The sequence below is a fragment of the Plecotus auritus genome, assembly GCF_963455305.1.
Source record: "Plecotus auritus genome assembly, chromosome: X".
In the NCBI taxonomy this organism is placed as follows: Eukaryota; Metazoa; Chordata; class Mammalia; order Chiroptera; family Vespertilionidae; genus Plecotus; species Plecotus auritus.
The window spans coordinates 52,328,891-52,350,469 of record NC_137784.1 but is presented as its reverse complement, the minus strand read 5'-3'; the positions used below and the strand labels follow the sequence as shown (position 1 = coordinate 52,350,469).

General features: G+C 39.1%; 1 protein-coding gene and 1 pseudogene across 3 annotated transcripts in view; one reads left to right on the top strand and one right to left on the bottom strand.

Moving 5' to 3' along the window:
* Positions 1-4,612: 4,612 nt before the first annotated feature.
* Positions 4,613-21,579, bottom strand: part of YIPF6 (Yip1 domain family member 6) — a 60,348-nt gene continuing 43,381 nt past the window's right edge. The window contains exons 5-7 of one of the 2 annotated variants that reach the window (XM_080653527.1): positions 8,946-9,071; positions 7,983-8,140; positions 4,613-5,436 (exon numbers count right to left, since the gene is read on the bottom strand). In XM_080653527.1, the coding sequence (XP_080509653.1) occupies positions 5,321-5,436; positions 7,983-8,140; positions 8,946-9,071 (400 nt within the window). In that variant the 3' untranslated portion in view covers positions 4,613-5,320. The remainder of the gene's footprint in view (positions 5,437-7,982; positions 8,141-8,945; positions 9,072-21,579) is intronic. The other variant, XM_080653528.1, reaches the window with a different exon arrangement.
* Positions 11,564-12,624, top strand: LOC308239434 (protein SET-like; annotated as a pseudogene). The gene is made up of 2 exons: positions 11,564-11,574; positions 11,728-12,624. The product of its transcript is annotated as a protein SET-like (transcript).

Genomic DNA, 21,579 nt, shown 5'->3' with positions numbered 1-21,579 from the left:
GATCACACCGCATCTTGAGGTAATTGGTTCTGTTGTCCTGTGACTTTCTGCAGTTTTAACGGGTGCTGGCCAGATGTTCCTATGTGTGCTAAGCCAAGCCCCAGCCATGTGCATTTGTTTCCTCGAGGTGACTGGTGAATGCATGCATCTACTAGACCTATTTAGTATAAACTTAAAATTACAGTAATACATATAGAAACCCTCTGTGAAATTAAACTTTTCATGCAGAATTTTAATTACACAAACATGTCTACATAAGTAAAAACAGGTAAACTAATTTTTTGATTTTTTAACATAATGCATTCAGAAAACCTACTTTATTATATAACAGACTTTTGGCTTTAACAGACACCTCCTCACCCCAAATAGCTGTTATATAGAGGTTTTACTTATGCTGCAAATATCTTTATGCCTTCCAGCACAAGAACAGGGAAACACAGTCTCCTTTTCTAGTGTTTTTTATTTGCACATTTCACATTCACAAATAATTTTACAGATTTATTCTTTTTTTTTCTTTATTGATTAAGGTATTACATATGTGTCCTTATTTTACAGATTCATTATTTATAGGCAAGATCAGGATTAAAGTGGAGCACTGAATGGTTCCAAAACATTACCAGCAAGGATGGCACGGAGTACAAAGGCTCAGAAAGAGAGAACAGAACAAACAAGAGCAGTGTGTGGCCACTCCCTACCAGGCCGCAGGAACACTGACTTCATTAAGGCAAAACCTTTAGTCTCTTATTTCTTCCCCACTCCTAGTTTAACTCAAATATAAAAGGCATTCTATTCTCACACTACTGCTCTCTGAGGTCTTAATATAACAGGTACTATAAGCAACCAGATGTATCCTTTGACTATAAACACCTGAACAGACAAGTGAAATTTTGATGTATTAACCATCCCTCTGGGAGAATTTAAAAAAGGCAGAGTTGTTTCATCCTTAAGACTTTAAAAGAAAAAGGGGAGGGGTATATGTGTGTGGTCATGGTGCAAGTGGAGGGGAGATGAAAGGGGTTCAAGGAGGGGAAAAGGTGGCAAACCTAACGCTTCCCATATACAACTTCCCTTGTGTTTTTCTCAGAGGCTGCTAATATAGTATTCTATCATATTCAGGAAAAAAAGATTGAGAGTTGTCTACCTTCAGTCAGTTGTAGGATGTAATGGCTAATAACAGAGAACTTACCCTGGGGAAGAAGTATATTCATTTCATGTACATAACAATGCAATTCAAAATTGTGCTCAACTATATTCTCATCTAATCTGTTTTTTTCTGTTTTAAATCATTATAGTTAACCTTTCTGTGCCTCAATTTTCTACTTGTAAAAGGAGAATTGTAGTTCTTTATGTTGAGGATTAGAGATGCATAAAAAGCACTTAAGAATAGTGCCTGGCCAAATCAACAGAGACAGAAAGCAGACTGGTGGTTGCCAGAAACTTGGGAGAAGGGGAACAGGTAGTAACTGGATATGCATTTTCTTTTGTGGAGTGATGAAAAAGTTCTAAAATGAGAGTGGTGATAGTTGCAATTATATAAATATACTGAAAAAAATCACTGACTTGTACATCACTTTAAAAGGATAAATGTTATGGTTAAGGGATCTTAATAAAGCCATAAAAATTTTTAAAAATAGAATAGTGCCTGGCACACAGTAAGTGCCCAATAAATATTAGCTATTATTAGTAGTAATATTATTATCATTATTATTTGGCCATGCTATGGCCTAAGTAAATCCCTAAAAATTCTTTATTTTTATAAAAGCCCACAGAATCTAAAAAAGTATTTCTAATTTACATACATGGATTAACATTCACACATTTATTTCTATCTAAATTGCCTCAGAAATTAACAGTATGAGAATCACAATTTCACTATTTGTCTGTAATCAAACAGCTACATGCAACAGACATCTGATCACATTATATGATAGGCTTTAGATAAATTCCAATGACTAGATGTTATCCAAAATTTTGAAATGACGGGAGATTTTCATTCATCTCTAGTAGTAAACAGAAAGCCCAGTAAATAGAATATATAAAGGACATTATTAAGTCTTCATATACAGGCTTGCTAGCCTTCTAATCACATTTAGGGGGTAATTTATAAAAAGACAATTGTAGTCAACAGAAAAATGCTTCCAGTCCCATGTCCTATGGCTCCACCTTGTCCGATAGAAAACCCCTGCCACAATGAAAAGACCCAATGCAACCCATGTAATAAGCCTTGTAAGAGGTAAAAGATTTGACAATGACTGACTGACTTTTAAGACTATACTGCATATTCAAATATGTTTGCATCAAATGAGGTTGTATAATCTGGACAGTGATTAAATCCAGTCTTAACCATTCCTATTGCTAAAGAATATAGCAATGAGTCTCTATCTCAGAAGTAGGAGCAAGTGATAAGCCATGATGCAAGTGATAAATCACACACTATAATTTCCTCTGAAGTATGAAACTTCCCAATTCCTAGAACAGAGATGCTTTTGTTGGAGTCCCCTTCCCTTCTAGTCATCCTTTCTATAATTAGCCATGTACCTTTGCAGCAAATCAGGGAAAGCTGTTGAGGGTTACAACTTCCAGATACTCAGGACTTTTGTCACAGAAAGCAATGCACTTTTTGTGTATAAGAAAATATTTATACCCTCAAACTGACTACTCGTTTTCAGAAAGATAATTAAATTTCCATTTTTACCTTCATTTAAATCAAGTAAACTCATTTGCTAAGTCACCCAAGAGCAACAGATTAATACACAGAACAAACTGCCTTCACACCTACCATTATAACCCTCTTCCATATGTACACACACAAATTCCTCACAGAGTTGTGGCCTTAAGAATTTCTCATCAAATATTTAGCCTGAGTAAAATTTGGTAAATACTTAATTTCCTTTTGAGAAGCATGGTTATTTCTTTAATTTTACATTATAATCACTGAGACAGATTATAAAACAACTTTGGAACAGAGATCTTTTTAGTGGCAGTTAGAAAATTTCAGACAATGGATATGGATGATAATTTAGGACTAATTTCAAAATTAGGTCCAGTTTCAAAATATTGATCTTACCTAACTAAAGCATTGGCTTAGTCCTCGCATAGGATTTATTTTAAAATTTAAAAGGGAATTTGAAATAAATACAAATATATAACCAAAAACTTTGGCCAAGGCTGGGACAGAGGGGGCCAACTTTGTAATGCTTTTGTAGTTGAATATCATTCTAAGAACCTGTCGAAGTATTGTTCCCCTGGTTAATCTGCGGATGGAGAATATATGTTTTTAAAATCGTATATCTCTGTTTAGGTAGTCTTTAAATACAAAATGAATAAATAAGTTCTATGCTAAAGAAATAATGTGGAATAAGAAATTACTGTCTAAGTAATTGTATATTTACAATAAATGTTTTCTGCCTGACACCTAGTCTTTGTCTATTCAGAGTTCTTCAGTGTGCAATTTGTAGAAGGCAGCAGCTCATATTACATTAAAGGAGCCCCATTTAGCTTAGAATCAGCCTGCTCCAGACACTCTACTCCCTGAAAAGCCTTCACATTTGTGTGCATAAATAGCTGAGAATACATGTAAGTGCACATGTCTAAGGAGAGCTAATTTGCTTTACAAATAGTCCAGAACCAAGAAAATAAATTGCTATTCCCCAACCCCGAAACCACATCTAATGAAAAGGTGGCAGCTGTAAAGCCAATTCATCCTACATCATGCTTTAATGTAGGCCAGTGGTCGGCAAACTGCGGCTCGCGAGCCACATGCGGCTCATGAGCCGCGGTTTGCCGCTCTGTTGACTAATGAGTTTGCCGACCACTGGGATAGGGACTTAATCACAAGGAACAACAACAGCCTGTAATCATTGGAATCGAGAGTCTAGGTCAGTGATCGGTAAACTCATTAGTCAACAGAGCGGCAAACCGCGGCTCGCGAGACACAGCCGCAGTTTGCCGACCACTGATGTAGGCCATACTACACAGAATAATGAAGAATTCCTTACAGCCTAACCGGTTTGGCTCAGTGGATAGAGTGTCGGCCTGCGGATTGAAGGGTCCCAGGTTCGATTCCGGTCAAGGGCATGTACCTGGGTTGCGGGCACATCCCCAGTAGGGGGCGTGCAGGAGGCAGCTGATCGATGTCTCTCTCTCATCGATGTTTCTAACTCTCTCTCCCTCTCTCTTCCTCTCTGTAAAAAATCAATAAAATATATTAAAAAAAAAAAAAGAATTCCTTATAGCTATGCTGTATTCAAACTTTCTCATTCTACCTTTAAGAGAAGGTGCCCATATATGCCTTAGGGAACCACCAATCTATATTTCGGAGGTGTTCTACTTGGATAAATTGAAGCATTGTTGCCAACATCTTAGCTTGCATATTCAGAGCTAGGGTGTAAGATTAAAACTAGAGCCAAGCTGGTGTTGCTCAGTGGTTAAGCATCAACCTATGAACCAGGAGGTCAAGGTTTGATTCCCGGTCAGGGCACATGCCTGGGTTGTGGGCTCGATCTCCAGTAGGGGGCGTGCAGGAGGCAGCCCATCAATGATTCTCTCTCATCATTGATGTTTCTCTCTACCTCTCCCTTACTCTCTGAAATTAATAAAAACATATTTTTTTAAAAAGGTTAAAACTATATTGTCACTGAGGTGCTGTTAAGCAGGGCAGTAAGGTGATGATACAGAAAGATTGAAATAAGCTAATTCTTTAAGTGTCTTTTGCTTTTATTTAAAGCAACAGGTGCAGAATTTTCTATGATCAAAATCTGAATACAGATTAATGCATGTTTTCTTCTCCCACATATATGAACCCCATCTATCATCAGTCATTGTCTTTTTAAACTTAAGAGAGAAATAAAAGAAAATGAATATAGACTTATTTATTCTAATAAGAGAAGCATATTCTAATAGTCTTAAAACAATGTGTTTAAGAGCTACACCTAAACTAGTATTCTCAAAATTGAAAATACAGTTACCAAATCTATTCAACTTGCAGGAGGTATCCATGTGCTTTCCAAGTCATTGGTAGTCACCCAAATGGACCACAGTGTCCGCTATCATGCCTTAAGAAGATATTATACTATCTGTACTATGCACATGTATTTTAAAGAAATAGAGAAGAGTAGATAAAAAGAACAGCCTTTCAAACATCAGTTCTTTACATAAGTGGTGACAGTGCTTATGGCTCCCTTGTAATCTCTTCACATAGCCAGTTACAAAATACCTCCAAAATTAGACAAAATAAAGCCAGAGGCAAAGTTCCATGAGGAATTACATTGTTCAGATGAGCTTTTAATTCACTCGTTTTTAATTTCCATTTCCTGATTTACTAAGGAGTAAAGGTGAGAATCATCCAACTGATGACAAAATAGAATAAGAAAACCGGATAAATGGCAAGGGCTTTGCGGTTTGGAGGCTGGCTGTCAGCAAGAAAAGCTGTAGAGGCTGGAGAAAATAAAACAAAACAAAAAAGAATATTGAATACAATGAGATTGTCATAACTACTAACATTTACTAACTTTAATGTGCTCAGCATAGTCTGGAATAGAGTTATACTAAAAGTTCACTTATATTTGCAAATCCGAGAAAAAGGCATTCTGCAGCACAGTTTTTCTGACAGCTGAGGGCTGCTTGTTTCAAGTACCAAAGCTTTGAAAGTTTTCAACATTTCAGATAAAAACCCTTCCAAAAGGGGTCTCTTACTGTTTTCTGAGAAATCATTAAACTGTGATGAATAGGCTTACAATAATGTGCAAGTTTTTTCGCTACTATGGCAAATGGCCTTATACTGCTGGGTCTTTTGAGTAACTGTTCTTCTTATTAAGTTAGCTCTTTTAGATGCCATCCCTCTTGTCCACCCAGAAAACACCTAATTATCAATGATCACCCTGCTAAGAAATCTTTCCTGAACAACCAGCTGGTATCCTGTCAGCTCAGGTAAAACTGCCCACTTCCCTCCTCTGTGTCCCTTCTGTGCCTACACAGACTTCCATCTCCCACCTGAAACACTTTATTGTCTTTACGTATTTACATGTCTAGCTGATCCACTGGACTGTGAACTCTGAAGATAGAGGTCATGCCTAGCACAGTGCCTAACACATAATTTGTGCTTTATAAATATTTGCTGAATTAAAGAATGAATGCTTCTAAAATTCTACTTTCTGAACTGCTGTGGGCCTGGATACTGGATACCTAAGCTGTTCAGAACTACATGTATGATAAATTATCAGACTCTAAGTGAGGAAATCTGGGACTTTCCCATAGGTAAAGCACCCAATCTTAATATACAGTCTTTGGAATATCAATTCTGGCACTCTCAGACTTTTTATTTTTATTATTTCTTGGCTTTTAACTATGTTCTAAGCAAAGAGATATTGCTGCACTTGAAATATTAGGCAGTCTATTTATCTCATTTAATAAGATGCCAGTGAACACTTGTAAGTGTAAGTAGAATTTTAAGATAATTTTAGGAATGCTAAAACAATCAGCACATAGCATTCAATGCCACTGCTATAGATTCTTCCTAATCTTTAGCAGAATTTTCTACTGAAGCAGGAAAGTACTATATAATGATACTTAACAACCTATATTGGGAGGTAGTATAGTAAAGTTTTAAAATGTGATCTGCTTGGGTTTGAAACTTGATTAATCTATTCAGTAGTTATATGTCCTAAGGCAAGTTACTTCACCTCTCTGAGTCTGTTCCTCATCTATAAAAATAGGACTACTAACAATAGTTTTTATCTATTAGGGTCATTGTGAGGGGTAAATGAGATAATACATACAAATCACTTACAATAGTGCTTAATCTATGATTAGCAATATATAAATGTTAGCTATTATTTTTATTTTGTCAGGAAAAGACCCAGCATTTCTCAAGTCACATATGCTTACCTATACACTGAGTGGCCAGATTATTATGATCTCTGAACACATGATGATCTGGCCACTCAGTGTATATCCTATATAATAAAAGGCTAATATGCAAATTGTCCCCTCGACCAGGAGTTTGACCAGCAGGCTGGCCGGCCAACCGCCCATGTCCCTTCCCCCTGGCCAGGCTGGCCGGAACCCACCAATTCACAAATTCATGCACTGGGCCTCTAAAACACACACACACCACACACACACACACACACACACACACCACACACACACACACACATACACACACACACACACACACACACCACACACACACACACACACACACATACACACACACACACACACACACACACACACACACACACACACACACACACACACACACACACTGAGTGGCCAGATTATACGCATTCAGAGATCATAATAATCTGGCCACTCAGTGTATATACCAGGACTGAGCTAGGTCTACTGTAATCTCCTTTTCCAACCCTATGCAATATTTAAGGATTTAAAAAAAAGGTATAACTCCGCCCCACTGGCATATCTCAGTGGTTGAGCATTGACCTATGAACCAGGAGGTCACAATTGGATTCCCAGTCAGGGCACATGTCTGGATTGTGGTCTCGATCCCCAGTAGGGGGCATGCAGGAGGCAGACAATCAATGATTCTATCTCATCATTGATGTTTCTCTCTCTCTCCCTCTCTGAAATCAATAAAAAAATGTTTTTTAAAAAAGTATTACTCCCACATTTTAGAAGTCCAGATACCCAACTCAGATAAGATGGGTATCATATTTAAAAATGCCCATTTAGAACAGAGGGTTCTATGGACAACATAGGCAAGAATCATATTACTCACATGTGAGTTAGGAGTTACACTGCTTTTCATCTGGTCTTTATCTCTAACACATGCTTTTGTCTGCTCTGCTATTGTAAAGGTAAGTACACTTTGACTCCTGTGACAGGCAACCAATCAATGTGTCTCTCTCACATTGATGTTTCTCTGTCTCTGTTTCTCCCCCTCCCTTCCACTCTCGCTAAAATTCTATGGAAAAATATCCTCAGGTTAACAAAACAAAAAAAGAAGATAAGTACATTCTTACCTACTATAGACCAGACAAACATCACGATCACCACAAAAAGCCGGACTATGAAGTTTATTGGTCCTGGCTTGGCCAAAAGTACCAGCCGGCAAACCAGCAATGCCACTGTCAAGGGAAGTATACAATAACCCAGCACACAGAGGCTCTGAAAAAAAGATCTAAAAAACAACACACACCCATTAAAAATCATAAATATAGTATCATGATAGTTATTACAGACTTCTACATAATACCTATACCCTAACATTGACTTTATGAGGCTAGGCCTCTGCATTAGCATATGCTTTAATTTCTCTCCATATTCTTCCTTCTCTCCTTTTGAACTCCTTAAGAGTCAACCATCTAGGATATCAGATGATCTACTCTAATTCCTAAAGACCTCTTTCTCCCACTGAACCTCTAAGACAGTTCTTAATCTTTTCAAGTTTAAAGACCTATTTGAGAATTTGTTGGAATCTATGGACCATCTGTTTCCCAAAATGGACATAATCCTCTAACACAAAAATTCTGCTTATGATTTTAGAGCTGGAGAGAGCATCTAAAGCTTATCAAAGGACTCTGGATAATTTAAGATAATTTAATTCAACCAAGTTATCTCTGTTCAGTGGTTTTAAGAGAACATCCTCTTTATCCCTCATTTATTTTGATTTTTCTTTTCAAACATTACCTAACTAGCCCTGTCAGGGGTCAGTAGTTGAGCACTGGAGTATGAACCAGGAGGTCAGAGTTCAATTCCTAATCAGGGTACATGCCTGGGTTGCAGGCTCAATTCCCAGTAGGGGGTATGCAGGAGGCAGCCAATCAATGATTCTCTCATCACTGATGTTTTTATCTCTCTCTTCCTCTCCCTACATCTCTGAAATCAATAAAAATAAAAAATATTACCTACCTAGCCAGGCTCCCTTAAAAATCTCAGATATGCTACCTAGAAAATAAGAAAGCATGGATTTTAATAATACTCACATGTTTCCTCCAAGAAGTTTTGAGTTGAGGGTGATGGTAACTGCACCAAACCAGATAATGACAAACACTTCTGCAAACTGGGGCCCTCCATCATTTTCATTATCTGCAGAGCCTCTTTGAAGCATTCTATGACAAAAGAAAAATGGCATGAGAATTGTCTACTCTTTTACTTAAAGCAATAAAGTTAAGACATGGGTTCTCAAAGTTTCAATCAGGGAGCTGCCCTACACCTCACCTGAAGATCTACAATATGTAGGCTCTGTGAAAGGAAAATTCCAGAAGGATTTGTTAAGCCTCCATTCTTTTTTAAAAAATTTCTTTATTGATAAATGTGTTACATATGTGTCCTTATTCCCCCATTACCCCTCCCATCCCCACAACTCATGCTCTCACCCCCCTGTTGTCTGTTTCCATTGGTTAGGCTTATATGAATGCATACAAGTCCTTTGGTTGATCTCTCCCCCTTACCCTCACCTTCCCCTACCTTCCCTCTGAGATTTGGCAGTCTGATTGATGTTTCTCTGTCTCTGGATCTGTTTTTGTTCATCAGTTTATGTTATTCATTATATTCCATAAATGAGTGAGATCATGTGATATTTATCTTTCTCTGCCTGGCTTATTTCACTTAGCATAATGCTCTCCAGTTCCATTCATGCTGTTGCAAATGGTAAGAACTCCTTCTTTTTACCGCAGCATAGTATTCCATTGTGTAGACGTACCACAGTTTTTTAATCCACTCATCTGATGATGGGCAATTAGGCTGTTTGCAAATCTTAGCTATGGTAAATTGTGCTGCTATGAACATAGGGGTGCATATATCCTTTCCGATTGGTGTTTCTAGTTTCTTGGGATATATTCCTAGAAGTGGGATCACTGGCTCAAATGGGAGTTCCATTTTTAGTTTTTTGAGGAAAAGCCATACTGTTCTCCACAGTGGCTGCACCAGTCTGCATTCCCACCAGCAGTGCATAAGGGTTCCTTTTTATGCGCATCCTCACCAGCACTTATAGTTTGTTGATGATGGCCATTCTGACAGGTGTGAGATGGTACCGCATGGTCATTTTGATTTGCATCTCTTGGGCGATTAGTGACTTTGAGCATGGTTTCATATGCCTCTTGGCCTTCCTTCTGTATTCTTTCAAAAAGTATCTATTTAGGTCTGTTGCCCATTTTTGGATTGGGTTGCTTATCTTCCTTTTGTTAAGTTTTATGAGTTCCCTGTAAATGTTGAAGATTAAACCCTTATCAGTGGTAACACTGGCAAATATGTTCTCCCATGCAGTGGGCTTTCTTGTTGTTTTGCTGATGGTTTCTTTTGCTGTGCAAAAGATTTCTATTTTGATGTAGTCCCATTTGTTTATTTTCTCTTTAGCTTCCATTGCCCTAGGATCAGTATCAGTGAAGAAATTGCTTTGGAATATGTCTGAGATTTTGCTGCCTGTGGATTCCTCTAGTATTTTTATGGTTTCCCGTCTTATGTTTAAGTCCTTTATGCATTTTGAGTTTACTTTGTGTATGGTATAAGTTGGTGGTCTAGTTTCATTTTTTTGCACATATCTGTCCAATTTTCCTAACACCATTTATTGAAGAGACTGTCTTGACTCCATTATATGTTCATGCCTCCTTTGTTGAATATTAATTGAGCTTAGTGGCTTAGGTCAATTTCTGGGTTCTCTATTCTATTTCATTGATCTATATGTCTGCTCTTGTGCCAGTAGCAGGCTGTTTTGAGAACAGTGGCTTTGTAATACAGCTTGATATCTGGTATCGAGATTCCACCTACTTTGTTCTTCTTTCTCAGGATTGCTGCAGCTATTCGGGGTCTTTTTTTATTCCAGATGAATTTTTGGAAAGTTTGTTCTAGGTCTGTGAAATATGTCATTGGTATTTTAATGGGGAGTGCATTGAATCTATAGATTGCTTTGGGTAGTATGGACATTTTAATGATGTTGATTCTACCAATCCATGAACATGGTATGTTCTTCCATCTGTTTACATCTTCCTCTATCTCTTTTTTCAGTGTCCTGTAGTTTTCCGCATATAGGTCTTTTACCTCCTTGGTTAGGTTTACTCCTAGGTATCTTAATTTTTTTTGGTGCGATGGTAAATGGGATTGCTTTTTTAGGTTACCAAAGAGATCAAAGAAGAAATTAAAAACATCCTGGAAACTAATGACAATAAAAACACAACAATCCAAAATCTGTGGGACACAATGAAAGCAGTCCTGAGAGGGAAGTTTATAGCACTACAGGCCTACCTCAAAAAACAAGAAAAAATGGTAATAAATCATCTAACTCTACAACTCAAAGAATTAGAAAGAGAGCAACAAGAAAAGCCCACAGTGAGCAGAAGGAAGGAGATAATAAAGCTCAGAGCAGAAATAAATGACATAGAGACCAAAAAAAACAATATAAAAGATGAATGAAACCAAGAGTTGGTATTGTGAAAGGATAAACAAGATTGATGAACCTCTAGCCAGGATCACCAAGAAGCAAAGAGAGAGGACCCAAATAAACAAAATCAGAAATGAAAGAGGTGAAATAACAACAGACCCCACAGAAATACAAAGGATTGTTAAAAAATACTATGAACAACTCTACTCCAACAAACTAAACAACATGGAGGGAATGCACATATTCCTAGAAAAATACAACCTTCCAAAACTAAATCTGGAAGATTCTAAAAATCTCAATAGGCCGATAACTATGGAAGAAAGTGAAGCAGTCATCAAAAAACTTCCAGCAGAGTGCTCAGCGCGCCTTTGAGCCCGGCGACTTCCCAGCGATCAGATCCTCGGACTTGCCTCACAGCATGGCCCCAAACACCAGACCTCGCTCCCACCTCAAATGAAGAAACCAAAAGTGGCTCCAGCCCCCAAGCCATAGAAGAAGCTGATCCCTCCGGACATGCCCAAGGGAGAAAAAGAACAGCAAGAAGCGACTGAACATATTGATGAAGTACAAAATGAAATACACAGACTTAATGAACAAGCCAGTGAGGAGATTTTGAAAGTAGAACAGAAATATAGCGAACTCCACCAACCATTTTTTCAGAAGAGGTCAGAATTGATCCCTAAAATCCCAAATTTTTGGGAAACAACATTTGTCAACCATCCACAAGTGTCTGCACTGCTTGGGGAAGAGGATGAAGAGGCGCTGCATTATTTGACAAGAGTTGAAGTGACAGAATTTGAAGATATTAAATCAGGTTACAGAATAGATTTTTATTTTGATGAAAATCCTTACTTTGAAAATAAAGTTCTCTCCAAACAGTTTCATCTGAATGAGAGTGGGGATCCATCTTCAAAGTCCACTGAAATCAAATGGAAATCTGGAAAGGATTTGACGAAATGTTCAAGTCAAACACAGAATAAAGCCAGCAGGAAGAGACAACATGAGGAACCCGAGAGCTTCTTTACCTGTTTTACTGACCACTCTGATGCAGGTGCAGATGAGTTAGAAGAAGTCATCAAAGATGACATTTGGCCAATCCTTTACAGTACTACTTGGTTCCTGACATGGATGATGAAGAAGGGGAAGGAGAAGACGATGATGATGATGATGAAGAAGAGGAAGGGTTGGAAGATATTGATGAAGAAGGGGATGAGGATGAAGGTGAAGAAGATGAAGATGATGATGAGGGGGAAGAAGGAGAGGAAGATGAAGGAGAAAATGAATAATGAACACTGAGGGATGCCAACCTTTTTTAATTTTCTCCAGTTCCTGGGAGCAAGTTGCAGTCTTTTTTATCCTTTTTCTTTTTCCCCCCCTCTTGTGCTCAGTCGCTCTGTTTTTGAGGTCTCTTTTTCTCTCCTTTACACCATGGTTCTCACCTTATTTGGGGGGATGTACCTTGAGCAGAATACAGTGGGAAAAGAATCTTTGCTCCTTTCTGTTCCAAATTCATTTTTATCCCTCCTGACTCAAGAAAAATTTAATGGAATCAACACCAACGTGCTCTGTGGGGAAAAAGAAAAACCTTCTACTCCCTTAGCTCTGCTGGGAGCTGGAGGTTGCTAGGCCCCTGTGTAGTAGTGCATAGAATTCTAGCTTTTTTCCTCCTTTCTCTGTATATTGGGCTCAGAGATTACACTGTGTCTTTATGTGAATATGGACAGTTAGCATTTACCAATATGTACCTGTCTACTTTCTGTTTAAAAAAAGAAAAAAACAACTTAAAACGGGGGGGAGGGTTATAGAAGGTGAGCAAAGGGTGGGTTTGAGATGTTTGGGTGGGTAAACTGGGCATTTTGACAACATGGCTTCTCCTTTGGCATGTTTAATTGTGATGTTTAACGGACATCCTTGCAGTCTAAGATGACACTTTTAAAATAAAATTCTCTTTTTCTCTGCATCCTCGCCAACACTTGTCGTTTGTTGATTTGTTGATGGTAGCCATTCTGACAGGTGTGAGATGGTATCGCATTGTCGTTTTGATTCGCATCTCTCAGATAATTAGTGACTTTGAGCATGTTTTCATGTGTCTCTTGGCCTTCCTTCTGTCTTCTTTCGAAAAGATTCTATTTTTTTTATTGGATCATTTATCAACCTTTTATTAAGTTGTATAAGCTGCCTGTAGATGTTGGAGATTAAACGTTTATCAGTGATAACATTTGCAAATATGTTCTCCCATACAGTGGGGTTTCTTATTGTTTTGTTGCGGGAAAAAGGAACCCTCGTGCACTGCTGGTGGGAATGCAGACTGGTGCAGCCACTGTGGAGAACAGTATGGAGTTTCCTCAAAAAACTGAAAATGGAACTCCCATTTGACCCAGTAATCCCACTCCTGGGAATATATCCTAAGAAACTAGAAACACCAATCAGAAAGGATATATGCACCCCTATGTTCATAGCAGCACAATTTACCATAGCTAAGATTTGGAAACAGCCTAAGTGCCCGTCAGCAGATGACTGGATCAGAAAACTATGGTACATCTACACAATGGAATACTATGCTGCCATAAAAAAGAAGGAATTCTTACCATTAGTAGTAACCTGGATGGAATTGGAGAACATTATGCTAAGTGAAATAAGCCAGTCAATGAAAGAAAATACCACATGATCTCACTCATTTGTGGATAATAAAAAACATTATAAACTGATGAACAAAAAGATAGATGCAGAGGCAGTAAAGCATCAAACAGACTGTCAAATTACAGCGGAAAGGTTAGGGTGAGGTGGGGGAAATAAGAGATCAACTGAAGGTCTTATATGCATGCATATAAGAGTAACCAATGGATGCAAAACATTGGGGGGTGAGGGCATGTATGGGAGTGGGGTGGGGGGGCAATGCTAAGATATGTACACATATAATACCTTAATAAAAAAATTTCTTGGCCAACTCAGAAAAAAAAAATTAAAAAAAATAAAAAATAAAATGAAATAAAATAAAATTCTCTCCTAATGATGACTTGAGCCTTGCCACTCGATGGGTGAATCAGCAGAACCTGTAGGATATTATTCGGAATTGACATTTCTCTATTGTTATTTTGTTCCTATTTTTAAATTTTTTTTTCTTTCACTGGAAAGAAAAAATGATGCTCAGTTTTAAATGTTAAAAGAGTACAAGTTGTGGCCGAAACCGGTTTGGCTCAGTGGATAGAGTGTCGGCCTGCAGACTGAAGGGTCCCAGGTTCGATTCCGGTCAAGGGCATGTACCTTGGTTGCGGGCACATCCCCAGTGGGAGGTGTGCAGGAGGCAGCTGATCGATGTTTCTCTCTCATCGATGTTTCTAACTCTCTATCCCTCTCCCTTCCTCTCTGTAAAATATCAATAATTAAAAAAAAAAAGAGTACAAGTTGCTTTGTTACAATAAAACTAAATGTGTACAAAAAAAAACAAATAAAGCTTCCAGCAAACAAAAGCCCAGGGCTAGACGGCTTCACAGGGGAGTTTTACCAAATATTCAAGGAACAACTAAAACCTATACTCCTCAGACTATTCCAAAAAATTCAAGAGGAAGGAACACTTCCAAGTTCATTCTATGAAGCCAGCATCACCCTAATACCAAAACCAGATAAAGATAACACAATGAAAGAGAATTACAGAGGGGAGAGAAAAAAATGGCGGTGGAATAGACAAACGTGTTCCGAGCTTTGTCCCAGAGCAGATAGAAAGAAAAGCTGAGGGTTGCACAGGGAGTGTCTGTTGGTGAGTTAAGGGACAACTATACTCCAAGAGAAGGTGGGGGACTGGTGGACGGGGCTCCCCTGACCGGGCAGCCCCCACTACTACTGGGTTCCCTCCTGTAGCCACCGGCTCGGACGCAGAGACGGCGCTATCTTGTAGGGGAAAGTTGATGATGTTATCAGAAGCCTGAAAATCTACAACTGCGGCACCCACTGAACAGCTGCGAACCGCAGAGCACCAGTCCCCAATTGTTGCAAACATGCGGATTCAGAGGAGCTTTACACTCCACCATGGAAAGGTCAGATTTCGCCTGGGATAAGGTGAAGTCTCTGGTCCCGGCAGGACAGAGAAACGCGTGCACTGCGGGAGCTGGAGGACCTGGAAAAGTCTGCACCTAGAAAAATCCATGGCTGTTGGGACTGGCATGATCTGTGAATGTGGAAGGGGGTTCTCACAGCGGCTAACAGAGGGGATCTCTAAAAAGCAACCCATTTTGATCTGAATCAGAAGGACAGCCTAAAAATTTTGCGAGTGTGCTGGCTGCTTGGACACAAGGGGGAAAAGGGGACTGCACAGGCTTGCGCGCAGCTCCGGAGTTCGCACACTTGCGTTTTGTCCTCTTTGAATCCTTGCTTCTGATTACTGAGCCAAATACATAGGGTCACCCAGTTGAGGACACCCTAGAAGACTGCAAGGGAAAGTTGTTTTTCTGGAACCTGGGGATCAGAGCAGGGAGTGACCGTTGGAGAACCAGCTCTGAGGCAGCCAACTCCCACAAACCGGTATTGAATGCCACAGGGAAAGCAGGATCGAAGCACAGGCTAGAGTGGACCTATAGACCTGGAGGTCAATCCAGAAACACTGCCACCCAGGGGCTGAATCACAAATGCACTCTTGTGTAATCACAAATAAAGGAATACAAGAAAGTAAGACACACTGCCTGTTTAAAAATCAGGACTGGCTTACAACACTCAGGAGCAGTGGAACGCAGGGAACTGCAATACTGTCCTAACTGGGAAACAGAAGTGCCAAATAGAACAATAGAGGAAGTGAATGACTTTCACTACTGCAAATTTTATTTTTATTTATTTTATTTTTTTATTTTTATAATTATTATTTCTTTCATCTTTACTTATGAAACTATTTTTTTCTTTTTTCCTCACTTGATTTTACCTTTTTAATTATTACATTTTTATTTTCAATCAGTATTACTACTACTACTATTTTTTCTTTTTTAAAAAAAGTGTCATTTTATTTTCTCCTTATTTGACTTTGAGATTAGTGTTCTACATTCTATTTTCATCTTTCCTTTAGCATCATTCTACTCTATCTCAACTCTACCTTTATGCAATCATTCTCTTCCTAACTTTTCCCCTTTTGTTGTTCTGTTTCTCTTACCCTTTTCCTGCTTTAGATTTTCCCTATTCTTTCTTTTAACCCCTTGTTAAAATTTCACCCTACTTATATATCTAATTTCCAATCCCCTGCTCCGAATTCATACACACCTCTCTCTTCTCTATCTTCACTATCCAAAAAATTGTTTTTCTCTCTGTCCTTTGTTGTTCTTTGCTTAAATGTTGATTATATCAATTTTTTATGCTTTTTTGTGAGATTGTTTTGCTTATTCTTTTTTTTTGTTTTTTTTTGTTTGCTTTGTTTTCTCCTTCTCTTTTCCCTCGCCTCGCTTGATATTAGTTGTTGATTGTAGTTTGTATTCATCTTCAGGTACTTGTTGCTGGCATTTGCTGGGATTAGTGGCTATTCTATTGGAGTTTTCTACCCATATATATAGTTTGTTTCCCTTTTCTTTCTTATTCTCTTTCTTTTATCTCTTACTTTTTTTCCCTTTTCCCAATTTCATTTTGGCACTCCTTTCTTTCTTTTTTTCTTTCTCTCCTATCCCCTAATTTGCCTTTCTCTGGTGGTCAGCTTTGTTTGGGGTTATTAATATCGTGAATATATTTCTGTTCAGTACCTTGTGTGTTGTACCTGGTTTTGCTGTTTTGTGCCTTTAAATCAATGCAGGAGAGAGAGAACTATATAACCAGACACCCGGAAAAGAGAGACCATGGGGAGACAAAGACACAGCCCGCATATGAAAGAAAAGCAGGCATCACCAAAAAGGAAGTAAACGAAATGGAGGCAAGCAACCTGTCAGAGAAAGAATTCAGAGAAATGGTCAAAAGGTGGCTGAAAAGAATGGAAGACAAATTAGACAATATGAGTAAGAACCAAGAGGAAATTAAGAGGAGCAAAGAAGAAATGAAAAATGACATCGCTGCTGTAAAGAACACAATTGAAAGCATCAAGAGTAGACTAGGAGAAGCTGAGGACTGCATCAGTGAGCTAGAAGACAAGGTAGGGAAAAAATACCCAAGTACAGCAGCTTCTAGAAAAAAAATTAAAAAGCAGGAGGAGAGGGACAACACGAAACAAAACACCATCTGCATAATAGGGGTTCCAGAAGGAGAGGAAACTGAGCAAGGAATAGAAAACCTGTTTGAAGAAATTATAATGACAGAAAAATTCCCTGATATAGGAAGAAAAAAACCACACAAATCCAAGAAGCTCACAGAGTCCCAAGCAAAATGAACCCCAAAAGACCGACACCAAGGCACATTATAATTAAATTGAAAAACACCAACGACAAAGTAAGAATCTTAAAAGCAGTCAGAGAGAGAAAGAAAGTTAACTACAAAGGATCACCCATCAGACAAGCGACTGATTTCTCAATAGAAACTCATCAGGCCAGAAGGGAATGGAATGAAATATACAAAGTCATGCAAAGGAAGGGTCTGAATCCAAGAATACTGTACCCAGCAAGGCTATCAATCAAAATTGAAGGTGAAATCAGGAGCTTCACAGACAAAAAAGGACTAAGGGAATTTATTAACACCAAACCAGCAATGCAAGAAATGCTAAAGGGTCTGCTGTAAAAAAAAAACAAATAGGAAGGGAAGAAGGAACACAGGGGTAAAGAATAAAAATGGTGACAAATAAGTACCTATCAATAATAACTTTAAATGTAAATGGATTAAATGCCCCAATCAAAAGACCCAGGGTAACGGATTGGATAAGAAAACACGACCCATATATCCACTGTCTACAAGAAACACACCTCAGAAAAAAAGACACACAAAGACTGAAGGTGAAGGGATGGAAAAAGGTTTTTCAGGCTAATGAAAATGGAAAAAAGCTGGGGCAGCAATACTTATATCTGACAAATCAGAACTCAAAGTGAAGAACATAACAAAAGTTAAGGGCCCTGACTGCTTTGGCTCAGTGGATAGAGCGTCCGCTTGCGGACTTAAGGGTCCCAAGTTCGATTCCGGCATGTACATTGGTTGCGGGCACATCCTCAGTGGGAGGTATGTGGGAGGCAGCTGACTGATGATTCTCTCCCATCAATGTTTCTGGCTCTCTATCCCTCTCCCTTCCTCTCTGTAAAAAATCAATAAAATATATTTTTAAAAAACGTTGAGGAAGGCCACTTCATATTACTAAAGGGAGCAATCCAACAAGAAGAAATAACTCTAGGAAACATATACACACTCAATACAGAAGCACACAAATACATAAAAAACTCCTGGAGGATATCAAAGGAGAGATAGATTAACAGCAATACAATCAAAGTAGGAGACTTAAATACCCCACTATCACCATTGGACAAATCCTCTAAACAAAAAATCAGCAACGAAACATCAAGCCTAAATGACTCACTGGACCAAATGGAATTAATTGACATCTTCAGAACATTTCACCCCAAAGCCACAGAATATATATTCATCTCAGTGCACATGGGTCATTTTCAAAGATAGACCATATGTTGGGTCATAGGCAATGTCTCTTCAAATTCAAGAAGATAGAAATTGGAGAAACCAAGATGGCAGCATAGGTAAGCCCCTAAACTGCTGCCCCACACAACGATTTCAAAAGTACAACTAAAAGACAGAACGGACACCATCCAGAACCACAGGAAAGCTGGCTGAGTGGAAATTCTAAAAGTAGAAGGAAAGAGGAAAGCTCACGGAGAAGGAACAGCAAAAAGCTGTGGTATGGAGACACACGCGTGCAGAGAGGAAGGGTGGTGGAGTGCCTGGCTGGCTTTCTCTGGCAGGAGGGGGAAGGAAACCCCCAACTGCACTGAACCCCAGTTCTGACTACACTGAACCTCAGTTCCGGGCAAAACCCTGTGGACCCAGGCTCATACATGGGCAGTTTGGACTGTCAGGTAGAACGAAAGGCACACGGAGACTCGGAGACTCAGGGGAGCCGCGTCAGCAGGGGTCTGGATGCGCGAGTGGGCACAAAGACTGACTGCGGAGGTTACCACAGGCTATCCCTAGCGGCAGAGAGTCGGAAGCTCCTGACTGAACTGAACCCCAGTTCCGACTGCACTGAAATGCAGTTCCGGGGGAGCACCTGGGGATGCACGCTCTTACAGTGGAAATCTTGACTCTAAGGAGGAAACTCAGGAACCGCAGAAGGCAGAGGTCTGGGGACTCACGCGCAAGGACAGGGCTGGCGGGAAGCCAAGACTGTCTGCTCCGCCCTGAGACTCCACCCCATCCAAACTGAGCACAGAGGTCTTTGCAATCTGGCAAGGCTAATCTTATAAGGCTGTCTCGGGAACCAAAAATCTCCCAGTGTAGACACAGCTGATCCTCACAGCAAACTGGCCTGCAGGTCAATTCCTCCCAGTGATACCAACAACAATCAAGACTTTACTACAACAAGGCTATACACAAAGTCCACAAAGGGGTGTACCAAGAGTGTCCACATCAGGATAACTGGGGAGGCCGACACACTGGGCCATATAGGAAACCTAGCACACAAAGCTACTCTACCAACTCAGGGAAGCAACAAAAATGCGGAGACAAAGAAAAAAATCACAAATGAAAGAAATGGAGGAAAACAAACGACTGGATATAGAATTCAAAACCACAGATATAAGGCTTTTCAAGAATATCCTAGAAAAGGCCAATAAATATAATGAGATCCTCGAAGATATGAAAAAGGACCAACTAGAAATTAAACATACACTGACTGAAATAAAAAATATTATACAGAGACCCAACAGCAAACTAGAGGGACGCAAGAATCAAGTCAAAGTTTTGAAATACAAAGAAGCAAAACACACTCAACCGGAAAAGCAATAAAAAAAAAAAAAAAAGAATCCAGAAAGTTAAAGATAGTGTAAGAAGCCTCTGGGAAAACTTCAAGTGTATCAACATCAGAATTATGGGGGTGCCAGAAGAAGAGAGAGAGCAAGATATTGAAAACCTATAGGAAGAAATAATGACAGAAAACTTCCTCGACCTGGTGAAAGAAATAGACTTACAAGTCCAGGAAGCGCATAGAACCCCAAACAAAAGGAATCCAAAGAGGACCACACCAAGACACATCATAATTAAAATGCCAAGAGCAAAAGACAAATAGAGATTATTAAAAGCAGCCAGAGAAAAACAGTTAGTTTCCTACAAGGGAGCACCCATACGATTGTCAGCTGATTTCTCAACAGAAACTATGCAGGCCAGACAGGAGTAGCAATACTCAAATTGATGAATAACAAGAACCTACAACCAATTGCCAAAACCGGTTTGGCTCAGTGGATAGAGCGTCGGCCTGCGGACTGAAAGGTCCCAGGTTCGATTCCGGTCATGGGAACGAAACTTGGTTGCGGGCACATCCCCAGTAGGAGGTGTGCAGGAGGTAGCTGATCGATGTTTCTCTCTCATCGATGTTTCTAACTCTCTATCACTCTTCCTTCCTCTCTGTAAAAAATCAATAAAATATATTAAATAAAAAAAAAGAACCTACACCCAAGATTACTCTACCGAGCAAAGCTATCATTCAGAATTGAATGGCAGATAAAGAGCTTCACAGATAAGAAAAAGCTAAAGGAGTTCATCACCACCAAACCAGTATTATCTGAAATGCTGAAAGGTATTCTTAAAGAAGAGGAAGAAGAAAAAAGTAAAGATAAAAATTATAAACAACAAATACATATGTATCAACAAATGAACCAAAAAATCAAGTGAATTAAAAATCTGATGAACAGAATAAACTGTGAATATAATAGAATCAGGGGCATAGAAAGGGAGTGGACTGATAATTCTCAGGGCGAAAGGGATATGGGGCGGTACAGGAAAAGACTGGCCAAAAATCGTACACCTATGGATGAGGACAGTGTGGGGGGAGGTAAGGGCAAAGGGTGGGGTGGGAACCGGGTGGAGGGGAGCTATAGGGGGAAAAAAGAGAAACAATTGTAATAATCTGAACAATAAAGATTTATTAAATTTAAAAAAAAAGAAGATAGAAATCATATCAAGCATCTACTCAGATCACAGTGGCATAAAACTGGAAATCATCTACAATAAAAACAATCCAAAAAAATCAAACACATGGAGACTAAACAGCATGCTATTAAACAATAACTGGATTACTACAGAGATCAAGGAAGAAATAAAAAACATCATGGCAACAAATGACAATGAAAAAACTG